This window comes from Vipera ursinii (genome assembly GCF_947247035.1).
Source record: "Vipera ursinii genome assembly, chromosome: 13".
NCBI lineage: Eukaryota > Metazoa > Chordata > Lepidosauria > Squamata > Viperidae > Vipera > Vipera ursinii.
This window is the reverse complement of record NC_139526.1, coordinates 18,574,833-18,602,734: the sequence shown is the minus strand read 5'-3', so window position 1 is coordinate 18,602,734 and position 27,902 is coordinate 18,574,833. Positions and strand designations below refer to the sequence as shown.

Here is a 27,902-nt window from a genome sequence, read left to right as displayed (position 1 = left end):
TTCGCCGAGGGGCATTGCTTCCACGGGGTGGAGGGAGGGAGGGAGGGAGGGGGGGGCAGAGGAACCAGGCCTTGCCAAGCCGGATCCTAAAGGGGGTTGCATGCCCTTCTCCCTGGACTGCTGCGGAGGACTCAATAATGTGGATTATAGCAAGGTAGAGGCAGGCTCCCCTTCTTCGCAAGGGAGCTCTGAAGATGAAAGACCGGGCGGGGGGGGGGGGTCCCTGCCTCGCAAGTCCGGGGGCTGGGCAGAGCCCAAGCCGAGCCTTAAAGAAGGCCAGCCTTGCGTTTGCGCTACTCCCAGGATGAGCAAGGGGTCTGTGGGAGTGGAAGCGAGGCCGGGGTGGGGGGGTGGGGGTGTTCCTGGGGGGTGGGGTGGGAGGGCTGCAAAGAAAAGAACGGGACGGAGGCAATGACTCCATTTGCACTGCCCGGCCTTTGTTTATCCGATTTTCTGGAAACCAAGTTATTTTTTTCCTTGCAACAATGTAAAAGCTCTTCCTGGGCCTCGGAGCCCCCCCCCCACTCCGGTTACTCTCACCACCACCACCCCCCCCCCCCCGTGGCTGGGCGAGGAAGGTCGGCCCTCCCTCGTTCGCTGACGTTCAAAATTCCCAAAAATTTTGGGACCCAAGGAAAAAAAAACTACTCCCCCCCTGCAAGAAAACCCCGAGGCCTTCCAGCCTCAGGCCGCTTCAAAGTGGCCGAGGTTCAGAAACCCTGGGGCATGACACAAAGGAGAGGGTCATTAATGGAGAAAAGTAAATAGAGAAGCATTGAGAAATAGGACAAATGTTCAGTGACATTACAGAATCTCTGACCACGATCAAATGACCATGTGGGGTTGGGGTTTTTGGTGGGTTTTTTTTTGGATTCTGGTTATTTGTTCAATAGTCTGGATCAGTTTGGAACTGGCAGAGTAAAAAGCAAGCAAGCAATGCACTTAATTATTAGCATGAACTGGGCAATCCAAAACAAGTCTTGCAGGAAGACGTGCAGTACAGAATCAGCCTCTGGAGTTACTAACCCAGGTTAAAAGTGGGTTTTAAGCCCTGGTTTTTCGCCATTTCATTTTCATTGGCTGTTCCTGGCTTGAAGTTTAAGATGTTTAACGACACTGGGGAAAGAGAGAACTGCACAGAGCAAGGCTACATGCATGTCTGAATGCAGATTGGGATTTAGGATTTCCAAGTACTGCGAATGCAAATGTTGGTTTGGAATCTCCTTTGGACCCCCAGCCCAGTTGAGGGGCTTCTTCTCCTGGCTGAGAGCCAACTCTCACTCAGTGTCTCTCACAGGTCGACCTCTCGGCTATGAGTCTACTTTCTGACTACGTGGATGTGACTGATCCCAACTTTATCGTGGCTGTCCTCTGCATCGCTTTCAACCCATTGTTCTGGAATCTGGTAAGTACCAAAGTCCTGTAGTTTTCAACCTGCAAAACCCAAGCCAGACTTTAGATTGGCCTCCCAATAGAAATATGGGTCTTGTGGCTTCTTACATGTTTTGGAGTCCACCTGCATCCCCTCAGATGGGTCAAAAAAGGAACAATTCCTGCCCATCTGGAGGGCTGCAGGTTGAGAGGTGCTTCCGAACTGATGCTGCCCAAGTGGTTAAGGCAACTTTCAGGACCATGGAAAGCTCCCTCAGGAGTCAGACATTCTCTGAAGTCAAAAAACTAGCAGTTGTTTGGCCAACATTTCAGATAGTCTGAACCTGCATTGTCCTCACTCCTTCGTATTTAGTACACAGGTAGCCCTTGACTTACTACCATTCATTTAGTGATCATTCAAAGTTACAACGGCCCTGAAGAAAGTGACTTATGACCGTTTTTCACCCTTATGACCATTGCAGCATCCCTGTGGTCACTTCAACCCTTTGTTCTAGGTTGCTTCTCTCCTTGATTTGTCTCCGTCCATTGTTTCTTGTCCTTCCTTCAGGCACTTTGGGGAACAGGTTGACCCCCCCCTCCTCTCTGTGGGAGCCCCTCAAATATTGGATGGCTGCTTTCATATCACTCCTAGTCCTTCTTTTCATTAAACCAGACTGTCAGTTAAATCTGGTGGAACCAGGCAAAGAGATGAACTAGATTTTGACCCTGTTTGTACCTAAAAGACAGGAGAGAAAAGGATGCAGCCCCCATTTTGTTAGGTTTATTTCCTCCATTGTGGGTACATTCTCCAGCCTTAAAAAAAAGTGTGTAACTGTAATTCGAACCTGTGTCTTTCTTCCTCCTGGCTTTAATCTGACTTTAGGGCATTGGCCTTTTTTCTTCTCCTTTCTCTTGGATAACTATTGTTCCCTCTTTCTGTCCCTGTGTGCCGAGAGACCATTTAGGACAGTCCCCTGTTCAGACAATACCTTCTTCTGCTTGAGGCACTGTCCACCATACTGAGCCTGGTTTGTTGAGTTTTTGTCATCCGTGGTAGTGTTCTCTAAGTGTTGCTTTTAATGACCATCGACCGTGGAGAATCGAGGATCGAAACAGAGCGAGGGGAACGGTGGTCATGGATATTTTTCTTTCGAGGCCAGAAAGCATTGATGGTCCATGCTGGGCCGTCTTGCCAGTTGCAAAGTGACAAAGGGGGTGAGTGGACCGACAGAAGTTCACACACCCGGCAAAGCGGGACAAAAATCGGTAGGAATGGCTAAAATTAGGTATCTAATGACTCCCTAGGACTGTGTTGCACAAAGGCGCCGGGAACTGGGTCAGAGAACCTTATGTGTGGCTGCACCAAGAACAATGCGTCATTTGGGGGGCTCAACGGAAACACCCCCTCCCAGGTTTGGAGTCCTATTTGCAAGGAGTTAATTGTACATGTGTGTGTGTGTGTGTGCATGTATATGTAGGTACGTACACATGCAGAAATTCATTGTTTGATTTCAACACGGAGGAAATATTTGCAAGTTTTACCCAGGGAGGGATTTCTGCTTCTGCTCTGTGCAATTGTGCAGCCCCCGCTTGTTTGTTTGTTTTAAATCTTCCTCTCTTGCCTCTGACCCAGTTTCCCACTGTGGATATCTGATTGTTTCCAGAGCATTTTGGAGAAAAATGAGGACAGTTGAAAATGAGCCCTCAGCCTTAAAGATTGTAAAACCTCAATAACAAGCAAAAAAGGGACTGCCCCACTCTGTTCTTATTCTATTCCTATTCCTATTCTATTATTCTATTCTATTCTATTCTATTCTATTCTATTCTATTCTATTCTATTCTATTCTATTCTATTCTATTCTATTCTATTCTATTCTATTCTATTCTATTCTATTCTATTCTATTCTATTCTATTCTATTCTATTCCATTCCATTCCATTCCATTCCATGAGAACATGTGTGAGAGAGGTTAGCTTTGGGCATTTCTGGTGAATTCCTTGTAGGCAGGCAATTGGTGGACCTCCTTGGAGAAACGTTGCTGGGTTCAGTGGGCTTTCGGTTCGATCCATCAAAAATTGTCTTCTTCCCTTCCCTTCCTGTCCAGTCACCACCGTTGTTGGTCTCTCCTTTCTACAAATCCTCAGCAGGGGGCACTAAAGGAGCAAGGTAATTCCTCTGCGTGGCACCTAGAATCCATTCATCCATCCCAGCCCATATCCCTTAAAAAAATCCTTTTTGCTTGAGAACCTCTTCCAAGAAGAGAACTCAAAGAGGTAGGACCTTAGTTCCTGGTTTAACCATCCAGAGGACATCCAAAGATGCTTTTTTTCCAAAAAGGCAGCTGAACGTTCTTGGTTATTGTTTGAAAACGTTTTGCTTCTCATCCAAGAAGCTTCTTCCATTCTGCTTGAATCAGGTAATCAGGGCGCAGAACGGAAGAAGCTTCTTGGACGAGAAGCGAAACATCTTCAAGGGGAAAAAAACACCCCAAAAAATCTAGTTGCCTTTTGGAAGAGCGTCTTGGGGACGCACCATGACCTGGATGATGGAGAATCTCCACAGGTTTGTGAACCAGCATTGGGGAGTGGGCTTGTGGGGGCAGAGAGGATGGAAGTGACTCTGGTGAGATCAGGGGTCACCTTGGGCCTCCCCTGCCTTGCGGAAGGAAAGCAGGCGAGCGGTTGGCCCAGCTGCAACCCAGCTCTGTTTGGCAGCCGAGGTGCTTACCTTATCAGCTTCTAAATTCATAACACCTTCCTCTGCCAGAGGAAACCAATTAGGTGAAATTGCTTCCTTGTTATAGAGGAAAGGAGAGTTTAAATCCTGCAGTCAATACATCGTCCTGGGTTTCATGAGGCTGAGGAGCTTCTTGCCGCCTTTTGCCCTTCCACCTGGCTCCGAAGATTATGTCTCCTGTTTTAAAGCCTCGCCCGATCAAATCTCTCGATAAGGATTTCATCTCTTTAATAGCGTTGACCTAACTTGGCAGAAATCCCATCTCGCTATCCAGCCTTCGTTTATTTTCTTTTTTTAATCCAAGAAGAGCCTTGGGGATCTAACCTGCTCTGCACAGCAGACATTACGGACGGTCCCTGTTTAGCGACCACAATGGGGACTTGGTCGTTAAGCAAAGCCTAAATGGAACTTTGACAGTGCTTATCATCTTCCTTCAACTTTCTTTAGCTTTACAAAGAGCACCAATGCAAGACGACTTTTTCATCCCTGTTGTCCCTTTGAACCGCCACTAAAGGAGGCAGGCGCCAAATGAGAACTATTTTTAATTTCTGTTTATCAGATTTCAAAACTACTAGGAAAATAAAAGCTCATTTAAGCATTGAAGGAAGGCCTTGCAGTCCTTTTCTGCTCAAGAACTGAAAAATCTCATCTGAAGGGGCAGGAGCCCTTCTCTGTGTCCTGAGGCAGACAATCTAACAATGTAGGAAATTCAGCCATTTGTGGTCGATTCTACAAGCCATGATAAAATAAGGCACCGCCTCTGCCCTCCAACTGAGAGTTTTGTTCAGAAGGCTGTGTTCTTTAGAACGCACTAAAGCGTGTTGTGTCCAAAATGGATGAAAATCAAGCCTGGTTTTTCTCTTAAAGTACACAATTTCAGCTCTGTTTTTTTTAAAAAAAGTATTCCATACCTGCTGCCTTAAGGGCAGGGAACCCTCTCGGTGTTAGCCCCTCCCACTGCGCCCAGGGCTAGGCTGTTTCGGTGAGTTTCCAGGAGTGGCGCAAAGTTTAAGAGCCCTCAAGTGTAAATCCGTACCAAGAAGAGCGAGGACTTGACCCTTCCTTCCTTCCTTCCTTCCTTCCTTCCTTCCTTCCTTCCTTCCTTCCTTCCTTCCTTTCTTTCTTTCTCTTTCTTTTTTTTTAAAGTTAAAACCTTGATACTGTTTGGAAGCAGAATCCTGCCTCTGTGCTCCCTTTGGGAGCTGAGCTGCTCTTTTGGCAAGCATCATCATCTTCACAAGACCCCAATTGCCCCTTTGCCAATCCTGCAGCATCTTTTGGGGGATAATTCTAGCAAAATTCTGGGGAAAACTCCCGCAGCTGCACTTTCTCCCCAGAGAAAGTTCACGCCATGCAGCAAGTCATGGCATGAACTTGGCTAGCAGTTAGCAGCAAGTCTGAATCTTGTTTAAGCTGTCTAATTAATGTGGGGCTAATGGGGGGGTTGTTTCATGGACAATCGCCCAGCGTTCCCTCACTGTGGAGACACCTTGAATGTTCCAGCGCCATCCAGCCACACGTAGGGCAGCTCCTAAAGACGCTCATTAGATTTTGCATGCAAATAGGCTTCTCTTAATTGCTGGCTTGCACAAAGTAATTAGCAGGGTGTTCTCCCTCCCCTCTCTTTTGTTCTGTTCTCCTGCTTTGCGCTGCTTCTGCCGTCCTTCTCTACCCTTGCTTGCAATTTCTGCTAGGATTAAAGTCATCTCTCCACCTCCCTTCCCCCCCCTTCTCTTCTTTCCCTTCTCTGTCCTTCCTTCCTTCCTTCCTTCCTTCCTTCCTTCCTTCCTTTCTCTTTCATTCATTTCATTTTTTCTGTCTCTGTTTTTCTTTCTTTCTTTCTTTCTTTCTTTCTTTCTTTCTTTCTTTCTTTCTTTCTTTCTTTCTTTCTTTCTTTCTTTCTCTGGACTCGGCCATCAGGAAATCACATGCAAGCATCTACAGAAGCATCACGGTTGCAGGGATCACATTGTCCCCGATAGGAGTGGTACCTGGGGGCACCTGAGGACTCTTATCAGAAAGAAATACCCTCCTCCCTGCTGTATATTTGCGGTAAGCTGGAGATAAAAATGGAACAGCATAAAATAGAAGCGAAGCCGGGTTTCAAACGGAGGTTGGTCCCCATTAAAATGCAATGCCTTTGAAAAAAAAAATCCATCCAGCTGGATGAGCAGAAACTGTATATCTCTGCCTGGGAACAAACACTCCATATGGATGAATGGCCAGGCTGGTGGGTGCCATCTCCAGCCTGTTCAGAATGATACCGGTAGGCAGATTGGCCAAGAATGACAGTGGGGAGCATCGTGGTTTGACTGAGCAAAAATGCATCGCAGCCTTCGCACTGTTATAAATGAGAAGTGCCCAGGACAGGTCAAAGGGACAAGACTTGACCCTCTCCTCTGGCCAGTACAGCCCTTGACTTACGAACACAGATGAGTCCAACGTTTCTGTTGCTAAGCCAGGGAGTTAAGTGTGTTTTGCCCCATTTTCCAACCTTTCTTATCACCGTCAGTAAGTGAATCCCTGCAGCTGTTAAGTTAGTCACACAGTTGTTAGGTGAGTCTGGCTTCCCTATTGACTTTGCTTGTCAGAAGGTCGCAAAAGGGGGTCCCGTGACCCCCCCCGGGGGACACTGCAAGCGTCATAAATGTGAGCTAGTTGCCAAGCATCCGAATTCTGATCACGGGGATGCTGCAACGGTCATAAGTGTGAAAAACGGTCCTAAGTCTCTTTTTTCAGTACTGTTGTGACTTCAAACGGTCCCTAAAAGAACGGTAGTAAGTCAAGGTCTGCCTGCATCCCACTGAATTTGATTTCCTGCCTCTTTTTTCTCCAAAATCTTTATGAAATTAAGGAGACGAACTGATCCGCCGATGTTTGTCATCTAACAATACGCGGTTGTTCGTCTCTTGTCCAGCATTTTTGGGAAAGGCTGTGGAAATTCTGAATCAGTGTTTAGAGTCAGTTGAAGGGAGGTCTATCAATCAAAATTAAACTCCAGGCCGAAGAGAGATGCTATTGATTAACAGAATTACTAATCCACCGATGAGGCTGTTATTTCCTGTCAGACGATGACATTAGTAATTTGGGATCTTTCCCAGCATCTCTTTCCTTGCAGAGACCTTGGATGCTGCAAAAGGGCTTCGTTATGTGGTCATTTGGCCAGCTGGTTCTTTGACCTTTTTAAAAATTTTGTCTGTTCAGGTTGCAAGATGGGAGTACACAACCCGGTCACTCACACGCATCTTCCGTTCTCCTTACACAGCCTGTTACATCCTGGGAGTTGTCATCATCTTGCTCAACTTTCTGCGGAGTCACTGGTGAGTCTCACCTTTCGGGGTGTTTGATGGGCCTTTGGCCAAAGTTGGGGGTGTCAAAGCATCTCCTTCAAACGGTTGTGTGGCTTCCTCCCCAAAACTTGTAAAGATTGAAGGAGAGTTCCATGCTCATGTGCAGATGTCTGTTTGGAAAGCGACAGAGAAATTGAGATGGTTTAATGTTTCTTGAAGCCAGTTGCTTGGCCTCTTTGCTGGAGGAAAAGAATTGCCTTTCCTGAGCTGTGGGGAGCTCCTTGTCGAGATGACTGTAAGAAGTTTACGCATGATCTGGGATTTCGGTCTGAAGGGGGAAACTGTAGCGTCTGATGGAGTCCAACTGTAGGAAGAGAAGTTCATCTAAGGAAGAAACACCAAATAGCTCAAGTAAAAATTTCAAAAATCGATATAAAAGTCAAGGCATTTGTCAGCAGGACCTTGGACAGCTCTAAGAAAATTCTCCTGTCTTCTACCTTCGGTTTTGAGTAGATTTGTATTCTGAAGCTCAAAGTGCCTACAAAACATCCATCCTCCAGTTTGTCCCATCTACAGGCTTGTGATGTAGGTTGGGTTGAATGTGACCTGCCCCAAGTCCCCCAGTGAGCTTCCATCACTGAGGGTGGATTTTAACCTGGTCTCTCCTAGGCCAACACCAACATAGGGTCATGCCGTATCTGTCGGAACTGAAGCCCATTGGGTTAGTGCCTTTCTACCTATGGGCATGAGTAGATTGGTCCTCACTTGGCTTTACAGCTTTTGATGGCCACAAAGGTGAGGAGATGGATGATGCTGGAGGCCCTCCTCTTGAAGAATCAATCAGAAACCATCTCCAGCTAAAAATCACCATTCTAGTCCACCTTCATCTGTTGAAGGAGGTCTCCAAATGTCAGCTGGATTAAGACTTGTTTGGGGACTCAAGGCTCTGGTCTCATTTGAGGCAGCATCCTCAGCTTGATGCTCTCCAAATCACCATGGGATTGTAATCAAACTCGACAGAATGGCACCAGGCTGAGGTAAATCACTCCCTATTCTTCCTATCCCTTGTGGGTTTACCTGATCGCTAGGTACTGCAAGGAGGTGTCTCAGTCCAGCATCTTTCCTCCATTTTTAAGAAGGAAATAAAAACACGGTGGCTGCCCAGTTTCGTTTTCAGGGTTAGCGAATCTTCATGTTTACAGAAGCACCACGGATTATCTGTGCATTTAACTCTCAGGTCATTTCAACTCTCTTATCTCGGATAAGGCAAGATAATGCTCTCTCTCTCTACTCAGATCTGCTCGGTAATCCAGTTTGAATGATGTACTGTACATTATGATAATGTGTCCTTAGATGTTCTCGTTGCAAGGAAGGTAACCTAAGCAGGCGGGTTGACTTTCCGAAAGCTTTCTCCATATCCACAACAGCTCCAAAGGTTTGATCACTCTGCCCTGGATTCAAGGCTGAGGGGGATACAGAATTAAATCCAGAGTGTGGGCCAGCTGATTCTCAATCCCCCCTCAACCCTCTGGGACCATGAATACTCCATGGGAGCAAGGAAGAGGGCACAAAATCCTGCTTTTAAGACTTGAGCTTGGTGACGGCAATGGGAATCTCAGAATTAAACTGTTTTTGTGTGTTTGAAGGTTTTACAATCTTCCTTGGGCAACATTCACGAGCCAGAATAAATGATGTACGAGAAGACATTTTTAAAAAACTTCTATAAAAGTTGAAAACAAATTGCAACCTTTCTGCCCTCCCCCTACAATCAGTCTGCTGATGACTACCGTGTCTGCATCAATGATAGCTACAAAAAACATTGTAAAATCATGCCGCTCACATGGGTGACTCACTTTATGACCCTAATGGGCAGGCTGCATTGTGCTCATAAGTTGAAGACAAGTATGCTTTCTTTGAACTTCAAAAAGCAGATATCCAAGTGCATGGCGCAAAGAATCCATCTATTTAGCCCAGCAGCTCTTTAGTGGGAGTTCCTGGAAGTGAAGATGGTGAATTTTCCAGTAAAGCTCTTCAGGAACGATGTCCCTCGCCTTAAGGCAGAGCTCAGCCAAACTCCCAAACTCAATTATTAGCTCCAAAGGGTCACTCAGACCACACAGTATTTAACTGACTGTGAGTTGTGTCTAAGAACAGTGGTTCTTTCTCCCAAAAGTAGATTCCGAACAGTGTTCAAGGGCAGCCCCACAGTACAGTACAGTAGTCTGGCCACAGATAATAGGAATTCTTAGATCTCTACTCGGCAGGAGTTTGGTTGACTTGAGTGGTAAAAGAGGAATGTAACTTACAGGATTTTAAGCGTGGTTGTCTGGTTGGGGTTCTCTTCATCCTCTTACCAAAATGGGTACACTTAAAATTGCATGCCTTTGTACTAATGCTAGGCACAAGTGTTGCTTCCAAGCAGCCCTCCTTCCATCCCTCTGATTTAACGGTGCATGAAGTCAGCAGAGGGAGACAGCCGTCTGTAAACCAGGTTTATATTAAGTGCGAACCAAGGTTGATTGATCTATCTCTCCGAGTAGGATTCTAACAGATGCCCTGAACCTGATTGACTCCAGATGCCAAGCCTATGACATTAACTTAAGAAATCATCATTGGCCAGAAATATGAATGCTTGAAAGATTTATTTATTAATAGTGAGGGCGACCAGGTAACAGGGCGGACCTCCCAGTTCACGTGTTAGGCAAACAAAACTCTGTTTAGGAAACCATCAATCTTGGCTCCAGGACAAGATGGTCCATTAGCATGAACAAACACTTTTGGCAGGCATGAAAACAGAGGTAGATCAACTAGGGTCGCTAATGGAAACCGCATCCTTGTTTGCAGAAGACGCCAACCACGAGCAAGCACGGGACCCAGAGTGGAAGGAAGACGGTGTGCGCCTAGCCAGACTTGGCCAGGGGGGCCAAAGCTCCATGGCTGTTTTCAGCAGTGCAGCAGGTTTTCAAGTGGTCATTTAATCCACTCTGTCACAGTTGATTAATCAGCCCAGGGGCCGATTCGAAAGCGTGGGAAGGAAAAGAAAAGCAGCGGGCACCTCGCGAAGCCGGTGTGTTGGCAGAATTGGGGCACTAGAAACGATGCCTTCTCTCCAAATGCCGCATTGTAGCTTTCCCAGTAGAAGCCCAAGTGATTTCGTAGTATCATGTTCCTCCTTTCTCTTCTGTCATACATTTGTTTCATACGCCAAGCGAAATAGGTTGGAGTCCGAGAAAAATTAAGTGGCAGTCCGTAGCTCTGATACATACCTTTAGTGAAAGAAATAGGGAACCAAGAAAAATGAAAATTATGGGAAAATAAGGGAGGAAAAGGGGAAGAGAGAAAAATGTAGGGTAGAGGAGAAAAAGCAAAAAATGAACATTGATTTCCGACTCCTTTTGCTGCAGTAAAATAAGGCAGTAACATGAAAACTTTTTACTTTTATATAATAATATATACTAGCCATTTCCGTAACAGCAGACCTGTCTAATCAGCAAAACCCAAAATCAGAAATAGGAAAGTCATTATGAAAGAATTCTGCTGACTGCTGTGTATTAAATGCAAGACCCGTTTATAGTGAGATCAAATTCAATTCTGCACCGTTTCTTCCCGGACTGGAAGTTTTTCAGAGAGGGAAACCGCCAGAGGCGGTTTCTGCCTGTTTCTTGGGATTTTTTTTTTATTATTTTAATTCCATTTATATCCTGCCCTTCTCCGAAGACTCAGGGCGGCTTACAAGCTTAGCAGTAGCCTTCATTCTATGTATATGCCTGCTTATTAGGGCTTTCACACACACCCCAAGCGGCATTTTTACAAAGTCAGCTTATTGCCCCCAACAATCTGGGTCCTCATTTTACCTACCTCGGAAGGATGGAAGGCTGAGTCAACCTTGAGCCTGGTGGGACGCGAACCTGCACTAATTGCAGGCAGCTGGTGTTACTTAAGGAGGCATCAGCCCACTGCTCCACCAAGGGATGGGTTTGGGGCTGTTTGCTTCTCATCCCCCAGCCACAAAAAAACCCCACCTCACGTGTCCTTTCATCCAATATTTGTTTTCCTTCCAGTCCAGGGATGGGATAAGTGCAGCACGAACACCTGAGTTTGGTGTTAGTGCCAGTCTGTTGCACTTGGAGAGGGAGAGACAGAAAGAAAACAAGCCATTTGCACCTCAGCAAACTAAAACAGGGCAGGAAATTGAGTTTTCTGTTTGCCAGAGCAAAGATGCTCCTTCTTAAAAAAAAAAGCTTCTTCTGGACTTTTTGCTGAAAAAAAAGAGAAAAATGAACAATTTATGGGACTGCTTATGGAAAGATGGAAATTACGATGTAAGTTTACATCGTAGAGAGAAAGGGTAACATTTGAGTGCTTTTATAACCACTATCAAAAAGATTGGAAGACTTCCTTCCTTCCTTCCTTCCTTCCTTCCTTCCTTCCTTCCTTCCTTCCTTCCTTCCTTCCTTCCTTCCTTCCTTCTTTCTTTCTTTCTTTCTTTCTTTCTTTCTTTCTTTCTTTCTTTCTTTCTTCTAGTTCTATTTCCTTTCTTACTTATTGACTCTTCTAACTTTCTTTGTTTCCTTTCTAATATTTCTATTGTTTTTATCTTGTTAAAAAGTCTTTCAATGAAAATTTTAGGCACACAAAGTGTTTGTAATTAGCAGAGTCTCCTTTCCTTCGGCCTGCACCACCTTAGGAAAGCTTCACCAATCTTTCTTTTTCATCTCTTGCAGCTTTGGAGAAGCGATGAAGAGTCAGCCCAAGCTGCCACTGCTGGATTGTCTTTGGGTGTACTATGCCAGTGTCACTCTCGTGGCAGTGGGTGTCCTCTTGGTGATCTCCAGCTTCCTCGCCCTGGGGTTTATCGGGACATTTTTAGGTAAGGTCAACTTGATCATAGCTTGATGCCAACTTTCTCCAACAAGGTTCTCCTAGATGGTTACAAACAGACAGACAACATTCTCCAAGTTGCCCCAAGTTAAAGCTGGTTAACAATGGGGGCCTCTATAGGGCAGGTCCAAGATATCAAAATGGCAGCTCCTTTGTCCCGGATGGCTGTGCGCCCATAGATTGGATACACCACAATTTCTCCCTCTTTCTTATTCCTGTTTCTGCTGCAATATATGGCACGGTGGTTAGAAGGCCGTATTGCAGCCTAATTCTGCTCACGGCCAGCAGTTCGATCCTGACCGGTTGAAGGTTGACTCAGCCTTCCATCCTTCTGAGGTCGGTGAAATGAGGACCCAGATTGTTGGGGGTGAGGGTGGGGGGCAAAATGCTGACTCTGTAAACTGCTCAGAGCGGGCTGTAAAGCACTGTGAAGCAGTATATAAGTATGTAAGTGCTATTGCTTAGCTTTTCAGGATCCACCCAGGTCTGTCTGGTGTTCTGCAAGTGGGGAGTACACCACATTCTGGCCACAAAAGTATCCCCCTCCCCATTTTGCTTTGCAATTGCTAGACAAAGAGTTGGCTCTGTTTAAATCTGCAATTCGGGACAGTGTGTTTAAATAATCAGATGGTTATTTTCCTGGCCCCTCCAATGTAGGCTACGGGTTTAGATTGGCACAGAGTGATTCACATTTGCTGAACAACGGCTCGGTGGCTTTCCCATTTCCTGCACAGTAGGGGGCAGTTTTTCCATAGTCGAGGACTCATACTTGGCTGGCCCATTTACTTCCTTTGTGTCTGTGCTTATGAGCATGTAAGCAGCCAGAGGACTGCTTGACCGACATTTTAATCCAAAATCCGGGCCATAGTGGACAGGGGGGCTATAGCCATCCCTCGAATCGTAGTGTTCAGCACCTCACTTTTTGGGGGGACAGTTAATTTCTTGATTTCCCATGGGGTTGTATTCTTTAACGTGGTGAGAAAGGAACATGTCTCTTGTGTGGATGCAGTTCTCTTCAAGTTGTGTTGTTCTTCATCGCTTATGAATTCAGTCCAGTAAGATTTATGTCACAGTGACTTAACTAACTTCCGGTATGAGATAGAGAAGGAAGAGAAGGTTCATCCCCTGGAGGGGACTGAACAGAGGAGGAGACTGCTTTGTACAGTGCCCCACATTTCCTCTTGAGGGATCGTAATGGCTGCCTCAGACTATGGGCGATTTCAGGGTTTCTCAACCTTGGCAACTTTAAGTTGCGCGGGCTTCAGTTTCCAGAATTCCTCAGCCGGCATGCCTGAACTTCAACTCCCAGAATTCCCAGACAACTTGCTGGCTGAGGAATTCTGGGAGTTGAATTCCACAAGTCTTAAAGTTGCCAAGGTTGGGGACCTCTGTTCTAGGATGCCTTAACCTGGACCACACCAGAAGCTCTTGGACCTGGACCTTGTCTCCAGGAGTGTCCGTTAAGGGCTAACTGCTCTGCATCTGGCTTGTCTTCTGCTAAGGCATCCAAGTGATGTCCGCCATGACATTCCGTGACAGGAAGTTCCAGTGTGGCAAAGCTTACTTGGGAACACTTGAGGCCATCTGACTGTGTGCCTCAGAATTGTCAACCACTGCTTCCCTTTCCCAACCCTGGACCATTTTTGGTGCATTCTGGATCAGGATCTCACCACCAAGAAGGAATCAACCTGTTATTTGGTATGGATTTACTGTTGACCCAAACTCCTAGGGGGTGAAATGGCCCCATACTGACATCCTAGTGGTGGGAAATAAAATTATTTTCCTCAGCAGAAATGATTTCTCTCTTGATTCTTCTCTCTCTGCCATGCCCTCTCACTTGCCCGTTTGCTTCTAATTGCAAGGATCTCCCCCTTTTTTTATCCCACCCAGATATCTCTACCTCTTCCCCGTTTTATCTTGTTGATTGGCGATGAATTTCGACAAATTCACCAGCTTCCTCTGCGGCTTTTTAATTTGCCCTCCCATAAAAGGGGAAAGTAATTTTCCATCTGTCTCTTCCTCCAGATGGACCAACACAGCTGTGTGCAATTTGGAATTGAGGGAGTGGGGGTGGGTGGGCAGAGACAACAGAGCTACAAAAGAACAACCCCCCGGCACATACACACAAACACAAATCCATACTCGCTTTATTTTCTTGGCTTTTTTGTATGCCTCAATATAACTTCAGAAGAGCCATCTATTGCTAGGTTTTACTGGAGTTGGGAGGAGGAAAGGAGAGATGCAAGAATTGCAGTTCGTTCGGGGTGAAGGAGCCATTCCCAAAGCATGTTTGTGTAGAAAGTCATAATATTGTAAGGAGAAGAGAACCATTTTCCCATGATAAACAGGAATGATGTTGACTCCCTGGAGAGCAAATTGCCTTTGGCTCAGTGGATTGCATCTCTTCAGAAACTAGAAAGTTCCTACTACTTTAAAAAAAAAAAAAGATGACCCTCGCTGTTTCGGTTTTTCCACCATTCAGACCAGATGATCTTCCAACATTCTTTAGGACTAGTTTGAAACGGCTGGAGACTTCAATCGATTCCATTCAGGGGAAAAAACAAAAACAAATTCTGCCCCCCATTTTACAGCATGACCCATGGCTTTGTGTGTGAAGAGGAGTCCAGTTGGGAAGGAGATTTGCCTTCTGCCTCAGTCCACTGTCTCAATTCTTCTGTCCAGAAGGATTGTAAATTTGGAGGAAGAAGACCTGAAGACTTCTCCTCAGTTGGATGTCATGCTGAAAATAGAAGAATGTAAGCAGTGCCCTGCTGGATTGGATGTCTGGCCCATCTTGTCTAGCAGCCCATTCTCACAGGGGTCAACTAGCTGCCTAAGAAGCCCACCGAACTCTCGGCAGATAGTCTTTGGGAGCGATCCTTCTCTCATCAAGGCTAAGCCCGGTTGATCCCTGGGACCTCCATGAATCGGTCCAACTCTTCTTTTGAAGCCAGCCAAGCTGGTAGCCAGCACCACTGAGAACCACCGGTCCAGTAGACCTTTCTCCAACAGTTGACCAACCAGCTGCTCAAGGAAGCCCACCAGTCTCTCAGCAGAGGGCCTTCAGAGGCCACCACTGTGGCCCTCAGAGCCAACGACCGTTGATCTCCAGGACTTCATGAATTGATCCAACCCTTTTAGAAGCCAGCCAAACTATAATGGTTCACGATGGGATCGTGAGTTCACAGATCCTCTGTCATCCAACACAGCAGAGGAGACAGAAGAGAGAGAGTCCATGTCCCTCAGCTGCGATGTATCACAGAGCCAGTTACCAGGCGTCTGAATTTTGAACATGTGACCAGCAACGGTCATTAAGTGTGAAAAACGGTCCCAAGTCCCTTTCTTCAGTGCTGTTGTAACAATTGAACGGTCGCTAAATGAACTGTGGTAAGTAGAGGACTTCCTGCACTAGCAAGCATTAGGTCCAAGTTTTGTTTCCTCCCGCCTTGGTGGAGCAGTGGGCTAATGCCTCCTTAAGTAACACCAGCTGCCTGCAATCAGTGCAGGTTCGAGTCCCACCAGGCTCAAGGTTGACTCAGCCTTCCATCCTTCCGAGGTAGGTCAAATGAGGACCCAGATTGTTGGGGGCAATTAAGCTGACTTTGTAATAATGCCGCTTGGGGGTGTGTGAAAGCCCTAATAAGCAGGCATATGCATAGAATGAAGGCTATTGCTAAGCTTGTAAGCCGCCCTGAGTCTTCGGAGAAGGGCGGGATATAAATGGAATTAAAATAAATAAATAAATAAAATTTGGGAGATGAAGGAAGTCCTGACCCCCTTTTGGGGCCGGCAGGGAAGGGCGAGGGGAGAGTCCGAGAGTCCTGTCAATCCATCTTTTCCAGAAAGCTGGGGCCCTGAAAAACATTTTGAGCAAAATAAACATACAGGAATGCAACTGAATTACTTTTCAGGACAAAGGGAGCTTTGCGGCTTCTAAATTGCTTTTTTTTTAAAAAAAAATGTTTTTTTAAAATTTATGACTCTCAGCATGAGTCATGTGAAATACAAACCAATTTATTTCACTCCTGGCCCCTCCTTGAACTACGGTTGACACTTCTTTACAAAAGCAGGCCCTTAATTGATAGTAACGACATGTTTCAAGCACCAGTGAGCAGAGTGCAAAAATTTATTATTAATCGGTCCCTGGGTCAGATGGGCAATTTCCACAGCTTCCTACCATGTCGAAAAGCCATTTTGGAGCTCTCACGAATGAAAATACCCCACCTGGTAATTTTTTTTTCCTTTCTTTCTCCCCTCCTGCCCTCCAGATGATTGCCAGAGGCAGCTTCGTGGGATAATGAGATGGCACAAAAAAAAAATATCCACCGGTGTGATTGTTCACCGTTGCCTGACAATTTCTGCAGCCGGTTGAGTCACTCTGAGCTTTGTGTGGTGTGTAGGTTTGTGTATGGAGGTTCTCAGTCCTCCAGGTTGTCCCAAAGCTGCTTTTTCACGAGGCAAATGGGCTTCCTTGTTTTTCTTTGAAGACCTTTCACTCTGAAGCTTCTTCGGCTGAAGAAGCTTCTTGGATGAGAAGCGAAATGTTTTCAGAGAAAAACAAAGCAAGTCCAGTGGCCTCGTGAAAAAGCACCTTTGGGATTTGTAGGTTTGTGTTAAGAGTCCCCCCCCCCAAAAAAAACCCCAAACAAAAAAGGGAGACATGCAAAGTTACTTCTAAGCAGTTTCCTTTACCATTCCTCATCTGTAGACAGAAGTCTTGGTTGTGAACAACCTACAAATGGCCCAAACAGCAGGGATGGGAAAGGACCTCTGCAGTTCCCCTGCATTGGTAGGCTTCCGTGGTCAACCTTCTCCAGATCTTTGGGCTTGTGGGAATCGTCAATGCCAACCCAACTGCTGCAGGAAAAGGCCTCCGATCTGATCCAGCAAAGCGATTCCTTGGTTGACTCAACCGCTTGTCGTCTTTCCTTTCCAGGTGACTATTTTGGCATCCTGATGGAGGCGAAGGTGACCTCCTTCCCGTTCAACGTCATCGATAATCCTATGTACTGGGGTAGCACCTTCAACTATTTCGGATGGTCCCTCATGTAAGTCCTGCCTTCTTCTTCTCTGGCTTCTTTACCAGGCGAGGGTTTTGCAGCCTGGTGCAAAAGAGTCGTTTTTCCTTTCATTGATTTGCAGCCCCAGAGCCCTAAAGAAATGGTCATTGGCTTCTCCCTGTGTTGACGTAAAATACTTGGTTTTCTTGCTTTGAGGAGATGATGGCTTTCCCCATAAAACACCCCAAACCACAACGTAGGTGTTTGCCTTAACAGAATAACAGAGTTGAAAGGGACCTTGGAGGTCTTCTAGTCCAGCCCCCTGCTCAAGCAGGAGGGCCTATACTGTTTCAGACAAGTTACTGTCCAGTCTCTTCTTAAAAACCTCCAGTATTGCAGCATCTACAACTTCTGGAGGGAAGCCGTTCCACTGATTAATTGTTCTCACCATCAGAAAATTCCTCCTCAATTCCAGGTTGCTTCTCTCCTTGATGAGTTTCCATCCGTTGCTTCTTGTCCTGCCTTCGGGCGCTTTGGAGAACAGCTTGACTCCCTCTTCTTTGGGGCAGCCCCTGAGATACTGGAAGGCTGCTATCACGTCACCCCTAGTCCTTCTTTTCATTAAATAGACATACCCAGCAACCTTTATTTATATGTTTTAGCCTCCACCCCCCTAATCATCTTTGTTGCTCTTCTTTGCACTCTTTCTAGAGTCTCAGCATCTATTTTAATATCGTGGTGACCAAAACCGGATGCAGCATTCCAAGTGTGGCCTTACCAAGGCCTTATAAAGAGGTCCTAATACTTCATGTGATCTTGATCCTTTCCCTCTGTTGTTATCCCTTTCTCCTTCCCTAACACCCAAGCTTTGTCCCCTGGATGGAAATAGGTGCTGCAGACATGAGCACAAAGCCACCCACCCTTTGAAGGAGTAACTCGGCTACATATGAACGTTGGAATCTGTGCACTGATAGGATGAGGTCTTAGATTGGGAAGGAGATCACTAGAGATCCGCCCGACTTCAGTGGAGCGTGGGTCCGCACCCCTTGTCCAGCCAGGCTCCGGTGAGGCCGTGTGTTCCTCAGAGGTCTCAGAGAGAGTAAGTCAGGATAGTGGTGGAGCTTCAAAGCCCCAGACTGAATGACGCACTGACTTTTGCTCAGACACATCTCTGCCGTTTTAATTAGCCACTAAGTGAGTGGGGGCTATGAGCTGGCAACGCTGCCGAATGGCTCTCCATAAAGTGGGGATGAAGAACAATCCTTGAGCCAAAGAAGCATCAGAGAGGAAGGCGGAGAGCTCTCTCTCAGCTCCTCAAGGAGAGACATTTATGTGATGATGCAAAAGGCGCTCTTAACAGCCACTGAAGTTGAACGAGGGCCAGAAATGGTCCAGGAGGACCACACCACAGTCTGCAAGCCGGCAGGTCTCCTAAGGAACTGGCATCCAGTTCTTCAGGCTCATCTTTTTCTTTTTCCTGGTCTGACCCTTGTGTTCTATGGCAACGGCATTCTCCTACCTGTCCGTAGGTGGCCATTTGAAGGACAATCGTCCCTGTTCCAAGATGGTTCTTCCAATTAAAAAAAAGGCAACTGTGCACATGCACAAGTACGCTAGGCTGCTAGGAGAGGAGTCTGCAAATCCTGTTACCTCGAGATGCCCATCAGGCTTGGCATGGATGGGGTGGTGGTGGAAAAGTGAACAGGCCACTGCACCACCCTCCCCACCCCCAATTTTTGAGAGAGCTTTTCAGGGAAGTTTGGGGAGATGGAATGGTCTTGTGGAGGAACTGCTAGAGTGAAGCCATTCGGTTTCCCCTCAGTTGTCCCAACCCTCTTGCAGATGAAAATATGGCCAACTCTTCTCTCTCTCTCTTTCTTTCACACACACACACACGCATACACAAATATACACAAACACACAGTAGGGCAGACTTGAAGGGGCCTCAGAAGAGATATGAACCCTGTTATTCCAGCACCACCAGGCAAAATCCAATCAACTCTGCAGTAGCGTATCTTGGTTTGAATCCAGACTTAGAAAGGGCAAAATATATATTTCTGGAACCAGCTTTTCCCCTCTTCCTGCAGAAAAGCTCACCCTGGTTGTCACAAGGGACGCATGAGCCGACACCCTTGTTTAATCTTCCTCAGGATTAAACCCGCCCCCTTTAAGCTGTCATCCCAAAGTCAGTCTTTGCAAACATTTTCCCACAGCCTGTGACATTTTTGCGCATTCTTTCCCCAGTGCTGTGCCCTTTCCACCGGGCTTCTTGTGAGCTGCTTCTTTTTCCAATGAAAAAGACATAGGCCGTCACGTCGGGAGAACTTGTGGAGTTTTCGTAGTGAACTTAAGCCTGGTGTGTGGATTGTTTGCAAAAAAAAAGAAAAAAAGAAATTAAAGCAGCTCACATTTATATGATAGCAGCTAAACGGATGGCTTTCTATCCCTAGCCCTTCCCTCTGCTGATTCAGAGCGAGTGAAGTGCTGTGATTGTGTTATAAAAGAGGGCTGTCGAGCCACACACTCCTCTGAGTGGCTACCTCATCGCTGTCTCCATGACATCCGAACACCAAGGCTATTTCCTTCCACTTCACGAGAACATTTTTTGCTATGACCTCATGAAAGGGACCGAGGGAACAGATCAAATTTCCTGGCCTTAAACTAAACGGCACCCGAGCTAATATTTAAAGGCCCAGCAATAAACATTTCCCCCCTCATAAACGTTGCAAACTTAGGACCGAACTAGAACTGACAATGGGATTATTTGCATCGACTGTCTTCCAGTTTGAAATAGCTCTAGCACGGTGAAAAAATAAATGTATTTGAGAAACACAACACTTCGGGGGGGGGGGGTGGAGGGTTAATGCTACTGGTTGTGTGTTATTTTAGGGGCTGTTACACAAAACAATGTATGAGACCAGGAAAAATTTAAAAACTTAAAAAACAGCAGCTGTTTTCTGAATCCACCTGCATGTTTTTGGAAAATATAGTCAAACAAATATTTTAAAATTTGTTTGTTCCTGGTCAAACGTTCCTAAATATACAGCATTTTAACTCTAGATCCTGGAAACTGAGGGTAAGATGCATAGACTTATTTGGCTGGCATTCTAATTTATATTTATTTATTTATTTAATTGGATTTGTATACCGCCCTTTCCCGAAGGACTCAGGGCGGTTTACAGGGAATTAAAACAAGAAATACAAAAATTAAAAACAATTAAAAAGATTATAACAGTCCCTGAAAGAGTAAAAACCAAAATTAAAATTAAAATTAAAATTCTCAGCCTGGGCCGGAGAGCTCGAAGAGCCAGGTCTTCAGGTCCCGGCGGAATGAACGGAGGTCGGGGGCAGTCCTCAACTCCACGGGCAGCTGGTTCCAGAGGGCAGGCGCACCCACTGAGAAGGCCCTCCCCCTGGGTGTTATCCACCGGCAATCTCTTACCGGCGGGACCCTGAGGAGACCCTCCCTGTGGGAGCGCACTGGACAAAGGAAGCTTGATGCTGGCAGCAGGTGTTCCCTCAAATATCCCGGACCCAAGCCATATAGGGCTTTATAGGTCATCACCAGCACCTTGAATCTCACCCGGAGGGCAACCGGAAGCCAATGCAGCTCGCGGAGTAGAGGTGTTACACGGGAGTATCGGGAAACCCCCATCACAACTCGTGCGGCTGCATTCTGCACCAGCTGAAGCCAAATAAATTTATTGGCCAAATAAATCTGCAAATCCAAATGTAATTCTTTAAAAGACAAGTTAAAAGTTCTGCAATGAAAAAGTGCAGAAAAAACAAACAAACCTGCAGACAAAAGAAGTCATACAAGAAAAATCCCAAAAGAAGTGAAAACTGAGGAAAAATGGGTTCCAAAATGCTTAGATTTTCATGTGGATTGGAACAGATGAAGATATGGAAACATTATATGCAAATGTTGGATTGAGTGAGTTTTAGATTTGGAGCAATAAAAAACTAACTGGACTTCTGTAATTCCATCTCCCCCAAGAAGACCTGGTGGCACACTCACACCTGGAGGTTGCTCCTCCAGACCGGGAACCCCAGATGGGTTGGGGTGGGATTAGAGCTCCCTACAGGCTCACTATACAACCGGCAGAAATCTGGATCATATATCTGAAGGACCTACGGATGGGGCAGGCCGAGCCAAGGACCTCCAAAAATTGTAGAGGCCCTCAGCCTTCAGGACAGGTCCAAACTCCAGGTGCTGGACGTCCCATTGGTCATGTTTGACCCCCTTCTGCATTTTGCTTATTTGCTGGTTGTCCAAAAGTTTGCTGTAGCAGGACAAGGAGGAGGAGGAGGAGGAGGAGGAGGAGGAGGAGGAGGAGGAGGAGGAGGAGGAGGAGGAGGAGGAAAAAACTGGAGCAAGAAAAATGGAGAAGCTTTGCGTTCTTCTTCTTAGCCTCATAGGAAAGTATGAGTGTCCTCTTTTACGCGGCCTTCCTGTTGACGACTAATTCTTTGCCCATGAAGAAGAAAATCCATGTTTATTAAGGGGTCTGAAAATGAGCTCGCATATGGGGAGAAGCATGATTAAGGGCTAATGACTCAAATCTATTACAGAGCCATATTCCAGAAGTTTAATTGAGGCTATTTTAATCTCTCTTCCCCTTGCTTTCCTTCCATCTTTCCCCTCAAGATGTTAGCTCCATAAGAACGCCTCACAAAGCTGCACCACTTTCCCACAAGGTTCTACAAATCCTACACAAGTAGCAATTTGGGGAATTAAAGATGAAGGGATTTGTTGAGTGCCCTGCCTCTGAGCAATGGTCTCTTTGGAGGTTAGATGGATTGAATGTATTTACTTCTGATCCATTGGCCATTGTCCTAGAATTGGTTCAAAAGTTTTCACTTGAGATTTGGCCTTTGCACAGAAAACAGTAACCTAACTTAAGATATTTTGGGGCCAACTTTCTGAAAAACACCAAGGCCATGTAGAAGAGTTCCAGAACAGCAATGCAGTCCCTTAAAGCATAAATAATTAAATCAATGCTACCTATTAAACATCGGATGGAAAAAAAATCATTGCTGGGCATTTAGAAGGCCAAATTGAAGAGATGTGTCTGCTCTTCTTCCAAATTGCTAAGTGAGCTTGGAAAGGAGATCTGAAGAGGAGGGAAGGAGGCCAGGCCCCTGCCAGCTCACACTGTGACAAGGATTATACAATTTGAAAGCCAGACCTGAGCAGTTTACACGTTTGAAGTTGAATCTGGAGGATGTGGTGGCCCTCTAGAAGTCCTTCACCACTGTCTGGATTGTCTCAGCACTGCCAGAGGTTCAGTCAAGCAACATCAGGAAGACCATCCAATTACCTCCTAAATGTGGGGTCCTTGGTGCTCTCCAAGCTTGGTTGTTCTCTTGCAGATGTTTCACATCTACAAGAAAGCAACCAAGTTCAGGGAGCACCAAGGACCCCACGGTCTTCCTCCTTCTCCTCCGCTGCTCTGCATATCCCACCCCCTTTTAGTACTGATGATGCTACCTAGTTGGGTCATGAAATGCCTGCAAGAAAGCAGGCAAGCTCAGAGAACACCAGGCACCCCACAGTTCAACCCTGAGCTACAAATATTCCGTTCCACTGGTCTTTGCTAAAGGATCAGTCAACCCATCGTTCCACAGACTGATTATCATCTTTTCATCATTTTCCACCATAGAGGGACAGAGGTCTATAAAGCTTCGGAAGTTGGATTATAAAACAGTCTTGGCAGAATGTTGCCAGTAGGGCTAATTATTATGAAGAAAAAAAATTCTTGACCCATTCCATTGGGCTGTGATCTTCATTCAGAGACTCATCTCAACCTGTTGAGTTTTTGGCAGTTTCTCATGCCTGTTCCAACCTTGGCCTACATTTTTGCCCTGGATTTGGGAAGATTTCTGCTCATTTGTAGCCACTCTCTGCCCCCTCCCCATCTTGTATAACCAACTTCTTTAGCTCTTAAGGAGCTGACATAATCTCCCAGGGCTCCCTTGTAACGCTCTCTCCAGTGAGCCAAATCACATTATTCAATACAGCCAAAGCAGCCGATGCCCACCTAGCCTCCAAGACTTGCTGGAGCTATTACCCAGTTAGGTCAGGGTAATTTTTTGTTTACATTGTTCAAAAAAGCCAGCAACATTTGACCAAGTAACCTAGTTTGCCTGCAGATGGGCAAGTTCCCAGGTATTGGGGGGAGAGGGACCTGAGTTTCTCTCTTGCTGACTCAGCCTTCTCTTGTCTTCCCAACTTTTCTTCTCTTCTTCTGCCTTTTCAAATCAGGAACGCCAGCCCAGTGGGTCTCGTCCTGACCCTGGTGGTGGCTCTCTGCTACACAATTGCTCTGCTCTACGAAGGGTGAGTTGCCTTTATGCGGGATGAAAAAAATAATGAGGCATGATTTCATTTCAGGGAATTGTGCTGAGAAAGGGGATTGTGTTGTTTCCCCCCCCCCCGCCATCCTCCCTGCCTTCAGTTAACCTACTTGCTGTGTTTTCCCAGCAGACTTAATATGGGCTGTGATTCAGAGCGGCAGTTTGGTATTGTCTACCCTGGTCATCAAATCTAGGATTGCTCTCCAGATGTTTTCACTGGCATTTTTCCATAATATTCAGCCTTGGACATGCAGGTTGGGGTTGATACAAATTGTAGTGGGGAACATCTTACTTAGAAAAGAGATTGTCGTCTTCTGCTTTCGGAATCTAGCTGAGAAGAAAGTCATTCTTAATTTGCCATTTCAGACCCTCCAACTCAGTATAGGTTCAGACCCATTTTTTGATTTTCTCCTTTGAAATGATAAACTTGTTTTGGGTCAACGAGGCTGAGGAATCCTAGACGTTTGGAGAATCAAGGCCATTCCAATGCTTACACCTGAGATTATTTTTCAGAGTTGGACCAACAGGTGGACTTGGGTTGGACCAACTTGGGGCTGATGTTTCATTCGGTCAGTTGAAACTCCTGATGGGAATAACCCACCACTGAGAACATATATAATGTACATAACAATGTGTGGTCCAACTTTTCCAAGAAACCTTGTGTTTTGCAAGTTTAATTGACGTGTTGATGAAATTTCCAGTACCCACACATATGTAGAATAAGCCTCTCCAGCTGTGTTAATTGTATGTTAGCAGTTATGAATATTTCCAGGTCATTCATTCAAAAGTGATTCACAAAAGGAAGGGGAGGTTTACCTTGGGTTCTTCTGAGGCACATGCAGGGCCTTGAGATGGCCACACTCTGTGCATTTCCTTGCATGCCGGCTAATTGCCAATCAACCTGAAGAGTGGAACAAGCATCTTCAAGGGCTGTGTCAGTTGTGCCATTTACTGTGTATGTTCTAGGATGCTGTAGATGATGTTCAACCCTGTTCAACCCTGAACTTGGGTTTAGTTCCACTATGGGTTCTGTCCTTTGATCAAGCTCAATTGATCAGTAACGTCTGTCTCACTGATCAAAGGCCAAAGAGATTCACTGACATTGCTCAATAGCGGAACACTAGTCTAGTATGCCAAAACAACCCATTGCATACTGTTTCCAGCTGATAGTCCTTCTAACTTCCCAGGAACACCTGGTTCATCAAAAGAGATAGTTTTGGACAGGAAGCAGGTTCTCCTAGAAAGCAGTTGCTTAAAGGACAAATCCCAAAGGGGCTTTTTTTTTTAAAGGCCACTGGACTTTGTTTCTCCTTGAAGACCTTTTGCTTCTCACCCAAGAAGCGAAATGTCTTCAAGGAAAAAGGAAGTCCAGTGGCCTTCCCAAAAAGCACCTTTGGGACAGCCATGACCTGGATGACTGGGAATCTCCATAGATATTTAAAGAACAAAGGGTGGTTTTGTGTGATTTTTTTTTATGGAAGAAGGGCCCGAGCATTCCCTCAAAGGGACCTCAGTAGAGAATGGAGAAAGAGATCTACTTTATACCTGGAGACCCACCACCCCACTCTCAGCATGATAAAATGAGGTCAGATGTTCAATGAGTTGCTACTTATGAGTTCCCTCCACGGACAAATGGAACTTTTTATCTGCTTATGTTTTTTCTTGCCAGGTTTTCTCATAGGGCATGAAAGAGACCGAAGGAGGTGGAGATCTCCCTACCTCACCAGTTGTTCGTTTACAGTTAGGAATAACTCTTTGCCCATGGACCAAGGGAGGGATCTAGGCCAGTGTTTCTCAACTTCAGCATCTTTAAGCTATCTGGATTTCAGCTGGGAATTCCGGGAGTTGAAGTGCACACAGCTTAAAAGTTGCCGAGGTTTGAGAACATTGATCTAGATGGGATGAGAGAGAGATGGTCGTGGCGGTGGGACCTCTGAATATTCACCACTCTTTTCTTGTTTCCCTTCCCACCAAACCCTGCTGCCTGTTCCCTCACCCCATCTCCCGTTTCCCTCCCCTAGGCCCTTCACCGAAGAAATCTACCGCAACAAAGCAGTGAAATGTAAATAAGGCCGCAATATCAGTTGCAAAGATCTCCCCCACTTTGGCATTGCTCGGACACAGAGAGCTGGCCTGCTTGTGACTCCAAGATGGGACAATTGGATAGGATAAGAGAACTTCCGTTGCATTCCTCTAACTCCTCAATGAACACACATACACAGGCCTCCCCCCCCCTTTCCCCCCCCCTGTTTTCGTGTTACGGGAAAGCTTAATTCCAAAAGGAAAGTCTTCACAAACACCTAGGCCAAGCCAGGCACAGCCAGGGTTCTTTTGAATGCCAATGTTTGCTTCGCCCTGGCTTTCTGTCGTTTCCATTAGCTACGTAATTTTGAATGTTTTGATTATAGGCTGCAGAGCATCAGAATGGTGGCCCAGGAAGGGGACCCTGAGAGGTTTATATAACTGGAACCATGTGCAGGACACGTAGAAAGAGAGAGGTTTAAACAGTGCAAAAAAGCACAGAGTGTGCACATTCCTTGACAGGAGAACGAAGCCACAAGGGTGCACATGTGCTAATGTTGCTTGCCAGTGTTTGTGGGGAAAAGGATGCTTCAGCGGAGAGGCAGGATGGACTACCTGTGCGCATGCAGCATCCCTATATTCACACAACACACACAGCCTGGGAACCGAATACGAGCGTCTGAATTTGGATCACGTGACCCTGTGGGGATGCTGCAGAGGTCGTAAGCGTGAAAAAGTCATGTCACTTTTTCCCCCAGTGCCGTCGTAACTTTGAACGGCCACTAAATGAGCTGTTGGAAGTTGAGGACCACCTGTGTTTTTCCATCGCTTGAACAGTGCAAGAGTTTTGTCACAGATTTTTCACCCTGATTTTCATTTCCCCAAACTTCTCCAGTTGTTCTTCAAAGAAGGGACCATCTCATGAGTGGATTCTGAGAGAGGTAGGTCACTTCCGTGATGGCCTGGATCCTTCGCCCATGAAAGGTGCCCCATTTGGGTTGGTCTAAAGACCTTGTACCTTCATCTGAGAAACTGGGGACCGCTCGGAAATCCTTTGAAGATCAAAGAATGGAAAGTCGTCAGGTGAACTAGGCATTTTCATAAAGTTTCTTTTTGCGATCTAGGGTGCCATAAATTCCTTTCTCTTTCTTCTCCCTCTTTGTTCTCTGTTACTATCACTTTTTGCTTCCCCCAGCTCCCATGAGAACATTGTAAGTTCCTTTCGCCTCCCATTGTTTTCAATTTTTTCCAAACAATCTCCAGACACCAGCTTCTGAGAATTACATAAATTCCTTCCCTATCCCTCTCGCATACACAGCCTTTATGCCCTGTCCTTCCTAAGCTTGATTTATCTGACTCAACAGGAGCTCCAGAAGAGGCAGTTTAACCCTTATCTTCAGAATTGCTAGGAGACAAAATACATTTGGGCGATACATTGTGCGGAATTTATGTCTTTATTTTTCACTGTGTCCATAATAGTTGCAACTGAAGTGCCTGCAGACAAAATACCATTTCAAAATAAATTTTAAAAGAGAAGCACAAAAATCTCAAAGTTTATTGGTATGCATTCCTTCTTTCGGCTAGTTACATATTTTCTGCTGCCTTGTCTTACTTTCTGATGCCTATTAGTCACAACGCTCTTTCTTCCAAAAGAATATTTATACTTAGAGGCCTTTTCTGTGGCCACTTCTCATGTATGCTGTACCCATAACAACCGAACAAGCAGAAATACACTGCATTATTCAGGCGACCGTTACCAGACTGTCAATCTGAGCTATAGTAACATGTTTAAATTTCTTTTTTTACCACGAAGAGGAATTTTCTGGAAGGAAAAAAGAAACCTGTTTTCTTTCTTGAACTGTCTATAAAGACAGTCCCAGTTTTCTGAGTTTTATCTCTATTCTCCCCCCCACCCCGCTTTATCTGTCTTTGCCTCTGCTTTAAAAGAAACATGATTCAGATTTGTTTGCAAGAATGGCTGCTCCATTTTTAAACATTGTCCTTGCTCTTTGTACAATCTAATTGTACAATTGTACAATCTAACCTATTTCTTCGGTCTGCGGCTTGTAAACTGGCAATTTGCAATTTCAGAGTGCCCTTGAAACTCTCCAAAAGTTGATCCAGAATTATACTGCATTTTATGCGTGGATGGAGAGGAATCGGGTTGTTTTCATTTCATTTACAGGCGCGTGGCATCTCTCATAATTTTCCTCCTGCCACAGGCAAAAGGCACCCTACTGCGCAG

At 45.7% G+C, this 27,902-nt stretch overlaps 1 protein-coding gene across 4 annotated transcripts; it reads left to right on the top strand.

Annotated features, from left to right (window-relative positions):
- On the top strand, positions 1-27,212 carry PEMT (phosphatidylethanolamine N-methyltransferase). 4 transcript variants are annotated; one of them, XR_014493728.1, is made up of 8 exons: positions 1-154; positions 1,298-1,405; positions 7,312-7,427; positions 12,122-12,267; positions 17,215-17,326; positions 23,544-23,618; positions 25,657-26,740; positions 27,022-27,212. XR_014493728.1 is itself a non-coding variant. In XM_083373168.1 (7 exons), exons 1-7 carry the CDS (start codon positions 101-103, stop codon positions 25,703-25,705), a joined length of 660 nt encoding a protein of 219 aa, XP_083229294.1. In that variant the 5' UTR covers positions 1-100; the 3' UTR covers positions 25,706-27,212. The 4 variants fall into 4 exon arrangements, 3 of the variants coding, with proteins under 3 accessions (XP_083229294.1, XP_083229295.1, XP_083229296.1); XM_083373168.1 differs by having other exon boundaries at positions 25,657-27,212; XM_083373169.1 differs by lacking the exon at positions 23,544-23,618 and having other exon boundaries at positions 26,044-27,212.
- The last annotated feature ends 690 nt before the right edge of the window (positions 27,213-27,902 follow it).

Excerpts from the sequence above, each read along its gene's own strand:
- PEMT (XM_083373168.1), top strand. The coding sequence starts at position 101 with ATGCCCTTCTCCCTGGACTGCTGCGGAGGACTCAATAATGTGGATTAT. Across the intron at positions 1,406-7,311 it reads ACCCATTGTTCTGGAATCTG|GTTGCAAGATGGGAGTACAC; the intron begins GTAAGTACCAAA and ends TTGTCTGTTCAG. Across the intron at positions 7,428-12,121 it reads AACTTTCTGCGGAGTCACTG|CTTTGGAGAAGCGATGAAGA; the intron begins GTGAGTCTCACC and ends CATCTCTTGCAG.